Source organism: Corvus moneduloides, chromosome 4, assembly GCF_009650955.1.
Source record: "Corvus moneduloides isolate bCorMon1 chromosome 4, bCorMon1.pri, whole genome shotgun sequence".
NCBI lineage: Eukaryota > Metazoa > Chordata > Aves > Passeriformes > Corvidae > Corvus > Corvus moneduloides.
The window spans coordinates 31,626,671-31,642,452 of NC_045479.1; the positions used below are offsets into that span (position 1 = coordinate 31,626,671).

The 15,782-nt window shown below is 38.0% G+C and overlaps 1 protein-coding gene across 7 annotated transcripts in view; it reads left to right on the forward strand.

Annotated features, from left to right (window-relative positions):
- The window catches only part of ATP2B1 (ATPase plasma membrane Ca2+ transporting 1), a 60,890-nt gene extending 47,486 nt beyond the window's left edge, over positions 1-13,404 (forward strand). For 2 of the 7 annotated variants that reach the window (XM_032105192.1, XM_032105193.1), the window contains exons 16-22: positions 1,011-1,202; positions 1,396-1,609; positions 1,742-1,953; positions 3,785-3,892; positions 5,728-5,910; positions 6,141-6,299; positions 10,493-10,804. In XM_032105192.1, the coding sequence (XP_031961083.1) occupies positions 1,011-1,202; positions 1,396-1,609; positions 1,742-1,953; positions 3,785-3,892; positions 5,728-5,910; positions 6,141-6,299; positions 10,493-10,804 (1,380 nt within the window). Of the gene's footprint in view, positions 1-1,010; positions 1,203-1,395; positions 1,610-1,741; positions 1,954-3,784; positions 3,893-5,727; positions 5,911-6,140; positions 6,367-10,492 lie in introns of all 7 variants that reach the window. The other 5 variants (XM_032105196.1, XM_032105191.1, XM_032105197.1 and 2 more) reach the window with 5 other exon arrangements.
- Positions 13,405-15,782: the final 2,378 nt, after the last annotated feature.

Here is a 15,782-nt window from a genome sequence, read left to right on the forward strand (position 1 = left end):
TGGGAAAGAGATTTCACATCATTCTCAAGGAGCTTTCTTCAAAAACATAATTTAAAAATTTGACAGCTGCATATGAAATGTTTTCTAGACTATAGCAATCTTGTCTTAGCAAGTATTCTGTGCTCTGGTATGGTATACCTGCTGTAGTTGCCACTGTCAGGGGCAGATTTGTTTATCTGTTTTAAATGTTTCCTGCAGTTGCTGTGTTCATCCGTGTAAGGAACTATCTTCTCCAACTGCTTATCTAAATAGCACTTAAAATATACCACCCAGTATATGATATCTAAAGTTACCTTTTAAAGTGTACAAATAGCTATGCAGGTGACTCATTTCCTTGACAAAATAATATATCAAGAATAAGAATTATTAAATTTGCTACTGATTTAGTGGGTTTGGAATGCCAAAAGAAAAAGAAAATCTTTGAAGTAGCTGTCTTCAAGCGTCATTACACAGAACACAACACTTTGGATACTGTAGGAGACTAGAGGTGCTTAAAATTTAAGAATGTCTTGTTGCATTGCAATGCCTATGCAATGACATTGCATATTCTACTGTGCAGTGCCAATGCCCTTCTGCAGAAGGTTTTCGGTAATGTTTATCTTTCTACTGTGTTGCAAGCACAAGTGTTTCCTGCTGCTGGAATCCATACAAAAAATGGATTTGGGCAGAGCCTGAGCTGTTGCACTGCACCATCTGGTGGCCTTCAGCTTGAACAGGGTTCAGTAACATTTCTTCGGGAGAACTTAATATGTCTTTACTGTCAACTCTCAAATTCATATTATGGTCTTTATTTTAAAGACAACTTAATTTTGTTTGCTAGTTTACATTTTCCCATGCTTGAGCAGAACTTGCAAGTAGAACTTGTTTCAGTAGGCTTTTAGATGCTTACATTAAAGGAGTCCTTCAGATGTGGTGCATCCAAGTGAATGCTGATTAAGGACATGATAGCTTTTGTCATAAGAAGTCAGTGCATCCTGTTATATTTCGTAATGTTTTTCCTTTTCTACCAGGGTATTGCTGGAACAGACGTAGCTAAAGAAGCTTCTGATATTATCCTTACAGACGACAACTTCACCAGTATTGTTAAAGCAGTTATGTGGGGACGAAACGTCTATGACAGTATCTCCAAATTTCTTCAGTTCCAACTTACTGTCAATGTGGTAGCAGTAATTGTTGCTTTCACAGGAGCTTGCATAACACAAGTACGTACCAGTGGGGGATGGGTTCAGCTAATAAAGTTTTAAAAAGTCATGATTGATTTGAGTTCAAACTTCCAGTTCAATTGTACCAAAGAACATAATGCTCTTCAGAACATGCCAATATTGTATAATAAATGCCTTTAATAGCTGTATCCTGTGCACTTCTATTGGAGAGTTTATGTATCTATCTTTATAGGATTCTCCACTTAAAGCCGTGCAAATGCTGTGGGTAAATCTCATAATGGACACATTAGCTTCTCTTGCCCTGGCAACAGAACCACCCACTGAAGCTCTTCTGCTGAGGAAGCCTTATGGTAGAAACAAACCTTTGATTTCTCGTACAATGATGAAGAACATTTTGGGTCATGCATTCTACCAACTTGTAGTGGTCTTCACGCTCCTGTTTGCTGGTAAGAACACTGAGGCTTTACAGAGTTATTCTGAATGCTGTAGAGAAATGAGATCTTAAAATTATGTTTTTGTTGTAGTGTGTGTGTATAAAGACACTAATTAAGCTGTTCACAAATGCCTTTTATATACAGGTGAGAAAATTTTTGATATCGATAGTGGAAGAAATGCGCCTCTGCACGCTCCTCCTTCAGAACATTATACTATAGTATTTAATACATTCGTGATGATGCAGCTTTTTAATGAAATTAACGCCCGAAAAATTCATGGTGAAAGAAACGTTTTTGAAGGAATCTTTAACAATGCTATCTTCTGTTCTATTGTGCTGGGGACGTTTGTTGTGCAGGTAAGCAGATTCTTGGAGGGGGGCGGAACTGCATTTAGTACACTGATGTACTTGCTTACCTGGGAAATGCCAATCAGCTAGCACCAGAGATCTAATTTCTGCAATGTGGAAAACCTTCAGGGTCAAGCACACAATAAGTTAGTTGTAAGTGCAGCTTGATGGGGTTTTCGGGTAAGAACTCTTTAAAATTGGTAATGCTGGAATGTAGTATCTGTAGTTACCTTTTGAATTTTCTAGTTCTTCAATTTTATCTTAGTCTTCTAGTCTCTTGGCAAAATATGAAGACGTTATATGTGACAGCTGTTCATTCATCCCTTGCCCCTAAATCTTCCTTATAGTATTTGCCTGTGTATCTGAATGAGAGTCCATTTAAACAATTATAGAAAAGGTAAAATTTCTTGTATTTTTTTAATGAGGTTAGGACATGAATAAGCTTTAGAAATTTAAGTATCAGTTTTTACCTTACTGGCACAGGAATCAGTGATACCTACTGTTAAATATTGTAGAGGTGCTGTTTTAAGTGAAAAAAACCTGATGCCCAGGGACATTCTGTTGGGGCATGTAGGGGAATTCATAAAAGCTAGTTAGTTAACTCAGTATATGCTAACAAAGCAAATGAAATTATCTTCCGTTGATGGGTTCACATGCTGGTGTTTAGAAACACCAAGTTAAAACTGAATCTACAGAAAATCATTTACAAGAAATGTTTTCACTCTCTAAATAGCCTTTGCTTTAATTAATCAGAAGAAATAACAAACAAATCAGTATACCCATTTTCATTTTGGATTAAGTTATTTGGGACATATAACCTAAACATTAAGCTACTCCTTAGACTTCATAATTCATGAAGCTGATGGAAATCATTTCAGTTCAGACATTGGAAATGTATGCACTGCTGCTCCACATTAAGTCAGGGCACTTTCTCAGGTTTAGATTTTTATAGATGACACTTCTTCAGAAAGCTACTCTTGTTTTTGGGGTTACATATGCAGCAGATTGACCATTGTTGTGCAACACTGTGTTCCCTTTATAAATTTGGCAGACTGAATGCATTCCCAACTCCTGATTTGTCATTTCAGTGTTTTATTCTGAGTTAATAACAGGAGATACTCTTTGCCTTTTCAGCTGGCAGGTGTCCTACTTAATGGTCAATACTGTCTCCTTTTCATGCCTGCCCTGCTACTTTGAATTGTTGATTCTCCAGGGCAGACTTTCATGCATATAATTCCCATGCAGAGAGACGCCTTGCTCATTAGGGCCCATACAGCTTGTTGTAACACCTAAGTCAGTAGGACCTCATTTAATTTAGGTTCTGAGATCTCTGCCCCCTTCCCCCAAGGTTTACTACACTTGGTGATTTAAAGTCTGATATTTAACACTGATGTGATACATAGTAATATCCTGTAGAATTACTTCTGAGATATTTCATGTCTTATGGATCTGTGAATTCTATTAATACAAGTTTGTGAATTGACTTAGTTCCACGATGGGTGTTCATAGCAAAAGTAATCACTGTACATTTGTAGCACCGAATACATGCTGTAATTGCAAAATCAAGGGGAAAACACTGCAAGCAAAATTAAAGAGTCAACAGGTTTTCATGAGTGTGACATTTGAAGAATAAATGGGTAGTTCTTGAAATACTGAAAAGCTTAAGATTATGGCTTAGGTTTGGAAACTTGCTCAAACTGCTGAGGCAGTGAAAGAGTATGCTTAATAAGACGGGAAATCCTGTGTCCTCTTGCAGAGCTGTCTGTCATGATCTTAAAGCATTAGGGAAATTTCTAATAACAGGTCACTGATGCATGTTTAATTGTGTTGTTCTTCACAGATAGTTATTGTGCAGTTTGGTGGAAAGCCTTTCAGTTGCTCAGAACTCTCAATTGAACAGTGGCTGTGGTCCATTTTCCTGGGCATGGGCACACTACTTTGGGGCCAGGTAAACTAACATTTTTCAAAATGCCAAATATCTACTTGCAATAGTATACTTTAAATGGAAAATGCAAATACGCTATCTTTAGCATTCAGATCTTTCAACTGGACTATATGAATATATGGAGCCTAACAGTAAATATTAATTAAAATTGACTCGTTCAACAGCTAGAAAGTCCTTAGGTGAATATTCTTTCCTCAGAGTTGGTCAATTATTTATATTTCATAACTAGATGCTGTGGCTGGTTTGTTTAGCAATTTTTAACTAGAACCAGCTGTAGTTACCTTTTAAATATGAAATTATGTCTTCAGCCAGATAGGAGTACCAGAAAACATTGTAAGAATACATGATGCAATGAACATGCTAATGTTAAATATATTTTAACTTGGCACTTAATGGTTTTCTTGAAAAATCAGAATTGTTAAACTTGCCAGTATTTTCTTGATTTAAGAGCCTCCTGGAGTAGCAAGAAATTCAGCAAAACTCAAAACAACTTTCTCTTTAATCTTCATTTGCATAATTGTGATACAATTGAAAAGTCCTCCCACCTATTAAGCCATTACATTTGGACTTTTATTTCCTTCCCCCTCCCCCCCAGAGTGTCATTACTATTGCATGCACAACAGTGCTTGTAAGCAGCGAGCTTATTTACGTGAAACTTTAGAGCTACAGAGTTTTCTATTATTTAATGACATAGTTGTCTAAACTTTTCATACCACATGAAGAGTTTTCCATTACAGTTTCTTTCCTTCCACTAAGTAAAAGACACTTCATGTTTCACCATCAAATTGGTAGGATGAATTTTAGTTGTAAATAGCTACACAGGCATATATTCTAAAAGTGACTAAGCTTTTTAACAAGGTTCTCTGGAAAATTAATTATTTAAAAAAATCAAATAGAGTCACTCTGAGGTTTAAAAGCAGCCTAGAAGAGAATCGAGATGGCTTGAAATACCTTTGACCCAAAGTGTCTTGCAAGGGCAAAGCTTCCCTGCTGCAGTTCATGCTGCTCTAGCATCTCATTAAAGTTGAAGAGCTTCAATTTTCTGAGAATAATAGAAACTGAAGGGTGAGCTGGGAGCATTCATAGTAGCAGTTACAGCATAAAGGGCTGTTTATCTTGCTTTTGGAGCAGTCTTTTTTCCTCTCAGCTGCAGAAATGGTCGTCTAGGTTTGTGATGATCAAGCAAAGCAGTCTTGGAATTGATCTGGATCTCCTAGATATAATGTATTAAAAGATGACCCCCCCTTAACCACATGTAGCTATTGTTTAATTTAATATACATAAACTGCTAGACATCAAGTAGCAAAGTAACAGCTTGAGATGCATACAATTTTGGAAACATCACTCACCTTGCAAATAGATTGATTATCTTGCAGGTCAAAAATAAATGAATGTCTCTTCTGTATTTCTGAATTAATTGTGGTTACTTTAGGTGATGGAGGCCCCATGTCAGGTGACACATCATGATCATCAAACTGATGAAACTCTAAAAGCTCTAGATACAAGTATAATCTACAGGACTGATGGCTTTTGTAGCTTCAGTACTTCTCCTTCCTGGCATTTTCAAGTAATGTTAATGTGGAATTCTTTGTCCCTGGCAAGGTTGTTTTGTAGCCCAAGTTTAATTTCACACCTTGGTTGAGGTAGTAAGTATATTCACAGCTATTCAGCTGGAGTGATTGTTTTACATTGATACACTCATCCTGTCTATGTAATTAGTTTTTTCAACTTTGCTAATTGTATGCAGGATATCATGTTAAGCCTTAAGACTGGTATTACCGTTTTTTTTATTGCTAAAAAAAGAATAATCCTGATTTATATATTTCATTCACTGTTAGTTGATTTCAACAATTCCAACCAGCCGTCTGAAATTCCTTAAAGAAGCTGGTCATGGAACACAAAAGGAAGAGATTCCTGAAGAAGAACTAGCAGAAGATGTAGAGGAGATTGATCATGCTGAGAGAGAATTGCGTCGTGGTCAGATCTTGTGGTTTAGGGGCCTAAACAGGATACAAACTCAGGTATGGCCTTCAAAAAGGTAGGATGCAGTGGGTGTTATGAGGGAAATCTCTCCATTTCTGACTAAGGTGGCCATTCTAACTGGTGTGACTGAGCCTGTCAAAAGGGGGTATGGATGGATGTGTAATCCCTCAGGGTCCTCTGTTTTCTTCAGCTTTAAATGCGACTCTTGCCTGTGTATCTGCTCTGTTTTTAAAAAGTGCCTTTTTTCTTTACTTTTTGTGTGTTATAGATGGGATGGTCCTTTCTCTTGTTCTCTCTCTCTCTTGCTGAGCAAGCTGTCACAATCTCTGATTCCTTGCAGATGGATGTAGTGAATGCTTTCCAGAGTGGAAGTACCATTCAGGGGGCTCTAAGGCGGCAACCCTCCATCGCCAGCCAGCACCATGATGTAACAAATATTTCTACCCCTACACATGTAGTGTTTTCCTCTACTACTGCTTCTACTACTGTGGGGTGTGAGTGTGTGTTCCTAAAGTGCATGAAATTAACATTTCCTAATTCACGTACCTAACGTTTCTCATTTTCTCCTTAGTACTTAAAATCATCGTTCAGGCTTTTATAGAGCTCTTCCACAAAGTGGAGTCCTCAAGACTTTTTTTTCTTAGAGGGCTGAGAACAGGTGGAACAGTTTCAACAAAAGACTTTAATGCGAAAGCTGTGAGCCTGCACATCCTGTGCCTTCATCCATTTGTGTACAGAGGGACTATTAAGATAAAATGGGAAAACTGTTGTAAATTTTCGAGTATATGCCTCTTAGGGTGACTTGCATTGAATAAGTGAATTAACTGCATAATCATGGACCCAGGTCAACAAAAATAGATCTCTTGCACTTCAGCACAAACAATACTTAAGTAAGCAAGCTGATTTGAAAGCAAATGGTATGTTGAAAATATGAATGTAGGTAGAACACTGAGCACTAAATGCATTTTCTTTGTAGCCTGTAAGGAACTTTAAGAATCTCTGCTTTCCTTGGACCCTATTTACTGAATAACGACTTTTTCAACATCAGGATTCGGGTGGTGAAACAAGGCTTCTAAAATGCATACAAGTCAGAAGAAATATGAATTAGCTAATATGAAAAGGAAAAAAGTTTTAAGCAATAAATGGTGAAACTTTCATTCGAATCTGAAGGGTTCTTTTTCCTCTCTAGGTTCTTCTGGGAGCAGTTCATAATCCGTCAGTGAAAGAGAAGTTTGCCTCACCTCAATTCTACCCTCTCTATATTGTGCTCTAAGTGGCATTTCAGTTTCAGCCTTCCTCTCTGTAGAGGCTAGAGATTTATTTACTCTTGGATGTAGGCCTAAACTATGGAACCAGAAGATGCATAGTAGTTGTAGTTGAATACTGATAGCCAATATCTTTGTTCAGAGTTTTCCATCTTAATACATGTTTAACTTTCTTCTCTAACTTCCTAGGGAGTTCCTAGGTTTTTAAAAATAACTCTGAGAGGGCTGCTGCTCCCCCTTCCCCTCCCTGCTTAAACTTTCAGATTACCAGATGGATGAAGACCCTTAATTTCAGGAGCTGTCTTAAGTGAAATGGTCTCTTCAGATTTTATTTTTTTAATTTATTTTTTATTTTTGGGCTTGGTCAGAATTCATGTGTGAGCTTGCATAAGTATTTACCTCTGTATTTGTTCCATTGGTGAGACAGGTATTTCCCTACCTTGCAGTAGTACTGAGAAGCTCAGCTCACAAATTTGCATACCTCAAGAACACAAAATGAAAAATAGATTTAACACTTAAGGATGCACAGGATTGCATCTCCTAGTTAAAATGCTAATTAGTAACCTGTATCCCTAACTACACTCCAGAACATTAATTAGACATTCAGAATTCTCTAGAGAGCAATGTCATTCCATGCTGCTATTTGAGCAGAATCTACCGGGCACTGCAGCATCTCATTGCATCAAATGACCAAAGCAGATACAGAGCTACCATAGCAGAGAACTAGTTTTTTTATCCTCACTATTACAGCCTTCTGCTGCACCCTCCAGAAGAACAACTTTTGAGAACTAATATGGATTAATGGGAAGCAGATGTGTTATTGTCTCTTTTTTGGAGCTGTTTGTTGGAAAATAGTTCCTATGAAGTAAAGTTGCAACTCTTAAGCAGCCATCTGTTTAGGAGGATTTGGAGTGCCAACTGTATTCCTTGCTATTCTGGTATTAATATGAGGAAGGCCTGATGACAGTATGAATTACGCTTAACAAATTGTCTTGTTTGCACCTCAGTTACATGATTTATTTATAGTTATCTCTCTAGTTTAATTATCTTGAGTGGTTGAAAATAGAGCTTTCAAAACACTAGATTTTCCCATTTAAAGCGCTGTAAGTTTGATTTCTGCCTTTGTGGTTGGACTCTGAGGGTCCTGGTCTTGCTGGAGTGTCTAGTCCACTTGTGTGGTATGCATTCTGCATGGGAACCAAGCCTTTATTGTGGGTATGCTTATAGTCCATGATAATTACAGCTGTCCTCTTAAGCCAGAATTGTTTTTCATTGCTGCTGATGTTCTAAATTCTCATCTGTAGGCAATGAAAAACCAGTCCCATGAGACATTCATATTTCATTTTGCCACATAAATGGCACAGTGGGATGCAACATGCCAAATAAAGTCACTGCAAACTTTCAGTCTGGCATTGTCACTGCTAATTTTCTTGGTAAGTGCCAAGACAGTTTAGGCAGCTGGCTGGACTTATTTAAACCTCATAGAACTCGCCAATGCCTTGACAGCGTGCTCAGTTTTTTCATGTGATGAACAGTAAAGCACTAGCTGCTGTTGTAATCTTTTCTCCAGCACATTCACTCTGTTTCTTGTCCTCCCCTTACTGGTAGTTACATCCTTCCCCTTGAGTGCGTGCCCCATCCCTGTGTCCCCTTATCCCCTGTGCCCTCTTCGCTTGCCTCCACGGTTAATTGGGCTCAGCATGTACCTGTAGTATTAAAATGGGGACATTATAGCTTTGGAGTAAAATTCTTTGTGCAAGTAGTCTGAGGGAACAGAGGTGGCAAAACAGTGCTATTTCTAGAGGTCAAAGAACACAGTCAGGACATAAGACTTTATCATGTGTGGTGGTTCTATTTAACCAATTTGATTTAACACATTGCTTTTGGGAAGCCCTTCTCTGTTTACAGTTAACTTCCCTGGTGTATCTTAGCTGTTTTGAAGTCTCTGCTTTTGATCTGCTGACCTTCCAGCTTCATTCCTTTACCTGGAAGTCACTTTATTTTTTCTGTCAGGGAACTCTGGGAGCACTAGTCATGATGTATTTCTCAGTTTGAAACAAGTAATCTTGGATGCACTAAAAAAAGCTTTAAATTTGACTAGCTGTTTGTAACAGCAAGTTCTTGTTTACTACAGAATTTCTCTGCTGCTTACTATTTAACACTATTTCACACTGCTTTGTTGGAGACATGCTCAGGGTAGGGATGTTGAGAATTGAGCAGGGAGTCAACAGTAGGGGGAAACTATCTCTGGAAAAGTGTTGGACAAATGGGTCAATGACTTCTGCCTCGCCTTACTTGTTTTATCAGTTCAAGAATGAATCCTGAATTTCTCTAGTTGGTCAGGGAAACATGGGGTATGGGAGGGGGGGGGTGTGGGCAGCTGGTTTCATCATTCAAATAATAGTTTGGAAGGCTTAAATTCAAGTCAGCCTGGACAAGCACAATTTGCAAAACAAAGCTGTAATTTTTTTCGATCTAATTTAACTATGAAAGTTTTATTTATGAATTCTGTTAGCTTAGCTTTCTTATTCAAAAAATATTTAACAACAAAAAGACACAAAACAGTCCTCAGCCTGGGAATTTTGTCCATGAATTCAATGTGAATTGAAGACTCGCGCAAAGGCTGATCATCCTGCTTTTCTCATACTTGGCGCTACTTAAGTACTCTCTTCAAAGTTACAACCTGTCCTGGCTACTAAACTGTACAATACAGTATTCAATTTCCTAGTTCTGGTCTTAAGTTTCCAAAGCACATTCACTAAGGAGCTTTCTCTAGCATGGTAAATGGCTATATACTCGAATATTTACAGCTGTTACAGCGGTATCCTTTTTTTGCATGACTTTGTAAATGTTCGTTCATTGTGACATTGGCTTACAACTTGCTTGGCTTTTTCATAGTCAGTTGACATCCTAATTCCTAGCATGAGAATTAGTGACCCTTTTATCCCCTAACTTATTTTCAGCCTCTCCCCTCCTTCCCTCCCTCCAATCTCACACAAATATTCAATAAAAATCACTCATTGAGATATATTTAATTTGTGAATAAGTAAATATTTGTTGGCCTTACTTCTGAAAAATGCTTAGCCCATGTTACATAATTAAACAATTCTAGTGCCATGTCTGAATTTTTAGGGCCCTTCAGCTTTTTGCAGTACTTTCACAATTTTTATTCCTACTGTGTACTGGCAGTGCTCTACTGAAATGCTCTTCATTTTTTACAGTTTATTGCAAGTTCCACTGCATCATACAAATTTGATTCACTCATGTCTAGCTGTTTGTGGATTCAAACTCATAAGAACCATGCCATTATCAGTAAATCTGCAGCATTTTAACAACATTTTTTCTTTGTTTACAGATCCGAGTGGTGAATGCATTTCGTAGCTCCTTGTACGAGGGGCTAGAGAAACCTGAGACGCGAAGTTCAATTCACAATTTTATGACGCATCCTGAGTTTAGAATAGAAGACTCCGAGCCTCATATTCCCCTTATTGATGATACTGATGCTGAAGATGATGCTCCAACAAAACGCAACTCTAGTCCCCCTCCCTCTCCCAATAGAAATAACAATGCGGTTGACAGTGGAATTCACCTTACAACAGACAAGAACAAGTCTGCTACCTCTTCATCCCCAGGGAGCCCACTACATAGTTTGGAAACATCACTCTGATTGTAAGCTGAATGTTAACACACTAGCTGCATTGTAAAGAAATTGAAACTGGGTCTCTTCACACATTATGATGGACAAGATGATATTCTTGTCTTGGACTTCAACAGAAGAAACACTTGTACGAATGTAGATTTATTTTTTTAAAAAAAGCTTTCTGCCAGACTGGAGGGTGCTTTTCTGGGGGTGGGAGTAATAATGAACTCTGACAGATAAACAGTAACTCAGCATAAGTGACCTGTGGATCATCTCTTGTACTAAGAATGGTCCTGAACAGTGTGTTAGCAGAGCTTTAGTTTATCATGATCCTTTTCTGAGGGGAAAGCTGGGAAGGGCAAGGAGGCCCTGGATCATTGAATTGATACTTTAATTTCTGCTGTTGGCTGTTAATAATTTGGATTATTTATGTTTATAAATGATACAGATCTGTTTACAAGGTTTGTAGATACTTTTTTGTTCCTGTTCATAGATGGGAAGCTTCCTTATAAATGATGCAGAGAAGAAAAAAACAAAAACAAAAAAACCAAAAAAACTAGTCCTTCAAATACTGCTGTATTTTCAGGAAAAGGGTGTTTCTATTGAAACTGTACTAAATTTTGCCTGCAATTTACCTTGTTAAATATTGTAGATAAATTGCTACTACTAATAGCCAAATAGATAACACTAATGCTTTGTAAAAACATGAGCAGTGGTGTTCTAATGAAGTTATGGCCTCTGTCCTAATTAGTTTCTTAAATACATTTACTACTTAATGGTTTTGAAACAACTGTTTAATTTTTAAAAATTTTGAGAAACTTAATGAATAACTTTTGTTCAGAACTTAGTAGGATTGTTTAATGCAGGACATCGATACGTGATGGAACTTGCTTGAAATATTTCTGTTATCTCGGGCAAAATGGATTAAATCAAAATACATCAGAATCTTAGTCCTTTGTTTTTGTCTAATCATGTTAGTTTAGTGCTGTCTTGGTGAACTGTGAGTGGAACTGTGATTTTTTTCTAATCTATAGAATCCTTCATGCAGCATGAGGGCTGTTGGCATTTTGAAAGGTTGTTAGTGGGTAGCATATGTGTTCTCCTTTTTGTTTTTGAAACTTGTTTGTAAACATGAATAAATCTGCCCTTTTGTTAAAATAAAATTGCAGCAATGGTTTCTTACAGATTTTTTTTTTCTCAGCTGCTTCACTGGAAATACAGAAAGTACTCTTGTGTTACTGGTTACCTTTAAACTGCAATTTCAAGATGGTAACAGCCCCACTCCAAATAGCTCTTTGCATAAATGGAATCATGGTGGCTGCCTCCAGAATGAATGTAAGTTAAGGTTCTCAAAAGCCTTCACTGAGCCAAAAGGATACTCCTGGGGAATTAATAGGTCTGCCTGTAATTCTGAGACTTACTGTGAGTACTGTGTAATAAATGTCTCCCTGATTGCTTAAGTGAGGGAGACTGAGAACTGACATAAAGCACAGGTGAAATGCACCAGAACTGACCGACTAGAGATGGACTGAAGAAGTTATGGTCTGCCTCTGCTGTATTGCTCAAACAGCGAAGGACAATGAAACAGTACTTGGTCTGGTACTTCCTCATGTTTTCTAGGTACAATACTACTTAAAAGAGCAAGAGAAGACATGAGTTGTAAGATTTTCTTTTTCCAGCTCTGTACTCTTTAAAATAGCAAGTGAATCTTTTTGTCAAGTAATCCGGAATTATGGACATTTTTAAAGTGGTCCCTTCAAAGGACTGCAAGGATTAAGTTGGTAATGAGGAAGGAGATGATACTAGAGCAAACTGCAGAAATGAGCAGGTTGGGAAGCTCAAGCACATCTTTCTTTTGTGGTGGGATACATGCATGCTTGGGGTTGTCCTTTAGTGGATATTGTTCAACCTGTAGCACTGTATCCCACTGTCAACCACTCCAGAATTCCATCTTTTCTATTGTACTTCAGTAAATACACTGAATTCTAGGCAAGGGGGTCGAGGGTGGGGGGTTGCACTTGACACTTTGTATAGTAATTTCTCCCACATGTTTCTAGCACTTTTCTTACATCATAGTTCTTATCTAGAGCGCTTGGTAGGGGGGTCGATTTTTATGTAAGCTATTTTCTCTTTACTACAAAAGTCAGATGAGCATTGGCTTAAAATAAGGGGAGTTTTCTTTACCTGTGAAGTACACTGCCATGTGAAAAAGTATCTTCATTTAACTTCATTAATAAGTAATAATTTGACTTCATTTCAGAACAGACTTTAATTTTCCCCTCTTCTCTAGGTGTGATCATGACTGCATGTTATCTTTTTTGGAATAAAATCTACACTTAAGCCTTTTGTGGGGGGTGGGAGGGTGAATGTAGGCTTTGTACATCGGTGGTCCCTCTTGATTCTGTTAACATCAGTGTGCTGTTCTTACAGGAAACTTCCTTACAGAAAAAAGGAAAAGTTGTTTAAGAGGGGGGTATGCTTTCTTTGTGATCTCAAGAAATCATAACGTTGCCTAGATAATGAAATGGTTTTCACTAAGCTCATGAGGCCTTCATTGCCTTGCTGGTTGTAAGGTTTACTTGTCTTTCTTCTTGTAACTGAAATAAATAAAAGTGCTGTTCATCTCAGTCTGTATGGGGACTGAAATTCTTGTATGTCAGTACAGTACTGATTTAAACCTGAAATGCATGCCAGTTCTATAAAATATCTCTTACTACAATTTTACTCTCATTAGCTTTCAAGAGGTCATGGTATATAGTGTACGTGGTGGAGCAAGAGTGACTTTGAACAGAAACTCATTTCTAGATTGACTACTATTTGGACTGGCTTAAAATGTGGTTTCCTGGGTGGGATGTCTACTGTAGTTGTGTATATGTTAGGGCACCTCATCTTGGCCCTGAAGGAGGGGTGAAAATGGTAATACAAGAGGACTCATTTTTTTTCTTCTGTATTGGCCTTAACAGGAAGAGGAAAATGCTGCATCATGGAGCAGTCTGGAGAGAATAATGGAAACAAATGCCTTAATGCTAAATCAGTGGGTAAATGCAGGGGTCTGTAGCAAGTACAATCAGCCAAAAAATATGAAATAACATACTTGGAGGCTTTCTTAGAATAACAGCAAATTTTCCAATGTGCTTTGAAGTAAGCAAGCAAATGTAATATTCATGGAAGGATAACTTGTGTATGGCTGAGTATTGGAAAGTGATTCCAAAGGTTTGATAAGTTCGATTTTTACTCCTAGTTGTTCTAGCTTCTGCAGAGCTTTAAAACAATCCAGATCATAAATTTATAAATTATAAATCATAAATTAAAGTAGAATATCTTAATGTCTGTACTACTTTTCTGATGCAAATACTTGGTTTTAAAGCGCTCCTGTTTTTTTCCACCTGCACCGTCTCCCCCAGCAGTGCATCTCTTCTGATGTTACAGATTTCAAGCCCTCACTGAAGTACCTTAATTTTGTTGGATGAGCCTGGCCAGCATGGAGGGTCCAGCTCCAACTTATCTCCAGAGTGATTAGGCCTGCTTATTCAGGGCCATATCATGAGAAATTCTGGGCCAGAATAAAGAGCCTTAGAGCTGTTTCTGCCATCTTCTCCCCTGAACTGTATACAGAAATACCTAACCACCTTCCTCAAGAGTTTGCAGCATCCATCAAGGAGGTGTGACTTAGTGTCTAAAACAGAAGCCTTCTACAGGTACTACTTGTCCATTTTGCTCCAAGATGAGGGTTTGCTTAGAAAATGATGGGATGGGCTTAGACAACTGAAAAAAGACAGCGTTTAGAAGGTAGTCACTGGATGGTGACTCTTTACTTCTGTTATGGGCACCTAATGTAGAGTTTTCTACAAAATCTATACAATTATTAGTTTGAAAAGGGTTCCTTGACTTGCCCCAAACGGAAGACAGTGGGACTTAAAGCTTGGAAAAAAAACTAACAGGAGTATTTCTGGGAATTCCGGAATAGCTTTTGATGGAAGTGTACATTCTGGAGCACAGGAACATCATCTCACATTCTCGTGTAATGACAAGTGTCAATCCAAACCCAAAGCAGCAGCTGCTCACTAAAATGGAAATCTGCATTCTGGATCCCTTTAAGCCCTTGCACAGGTAGTAGCATCTAACTATTCTGAACATCTTCATCTGCTTTCCTAGGCTGCCTCTCTTGCAGGGCATGAAGCTGAAGTATGCTGCAAGACTGTAAGTATGATCATACAGTAAACTTTTCTATGGCTTCCTCCTTAGCAAAGGCACGGTCTTGGATTCACTCTATGGCAACTGCTCAGGCACCAAGTGAATACTGGCTTTTCCTGTTTCAAAGCTTTCAGTCTCTTGTAGAGAATCAGGGTGTACAGTTCAAATGCTTTGTGTGAAAAGCCTCCCAAAGCTTTTGATTTAAGCTACAATGAAAACCACAAAGCCACTCTACAAATAAACCCTAGGAGATATGTTTGTTATCTTTGACAATTCCAGTTTTACAAATATAGGATTTAACTTGACATTCTCGGTTTTCCACAAGTTATTTGCTCTGATGGCTCTTGGGTACAAAACCTGTTCAGCTATGACCTAAGGTAGTGGCAAGATCTCCTGAAGGTAAGCCTGTATTTGGCAGATGTTTGTGGGGAAATACTTAGCTTATTTTGAATATGGTGCTGGCAGCTAGTGCATAGTGGTTTGTGCTATGCATTTTAGGACAGAATCTGCAAAATGAACAATTTACAAAATTCAGATCCTTGTCATAGGATCTGTCAAAGGATATATGAGTCAGGCACAGAATGCATGAAATAGGAAATTCTCTGAACCAATACTTTGGTAGAAATGGGGATTTGGTTTTGGACAACACTGCTTTAGAGATGGGAAGATCTGTCTTTAATCACTTGCCATGTATTGGTCATTAATATTCTGATCAGTGCAACAGTTTAATTCATTGAGGACCATCATCTAAAAAGCACTTGAATAAACAAGTGTTTTTAAATAAAAAGAAAATTCTGGAAAAGGTACCTTT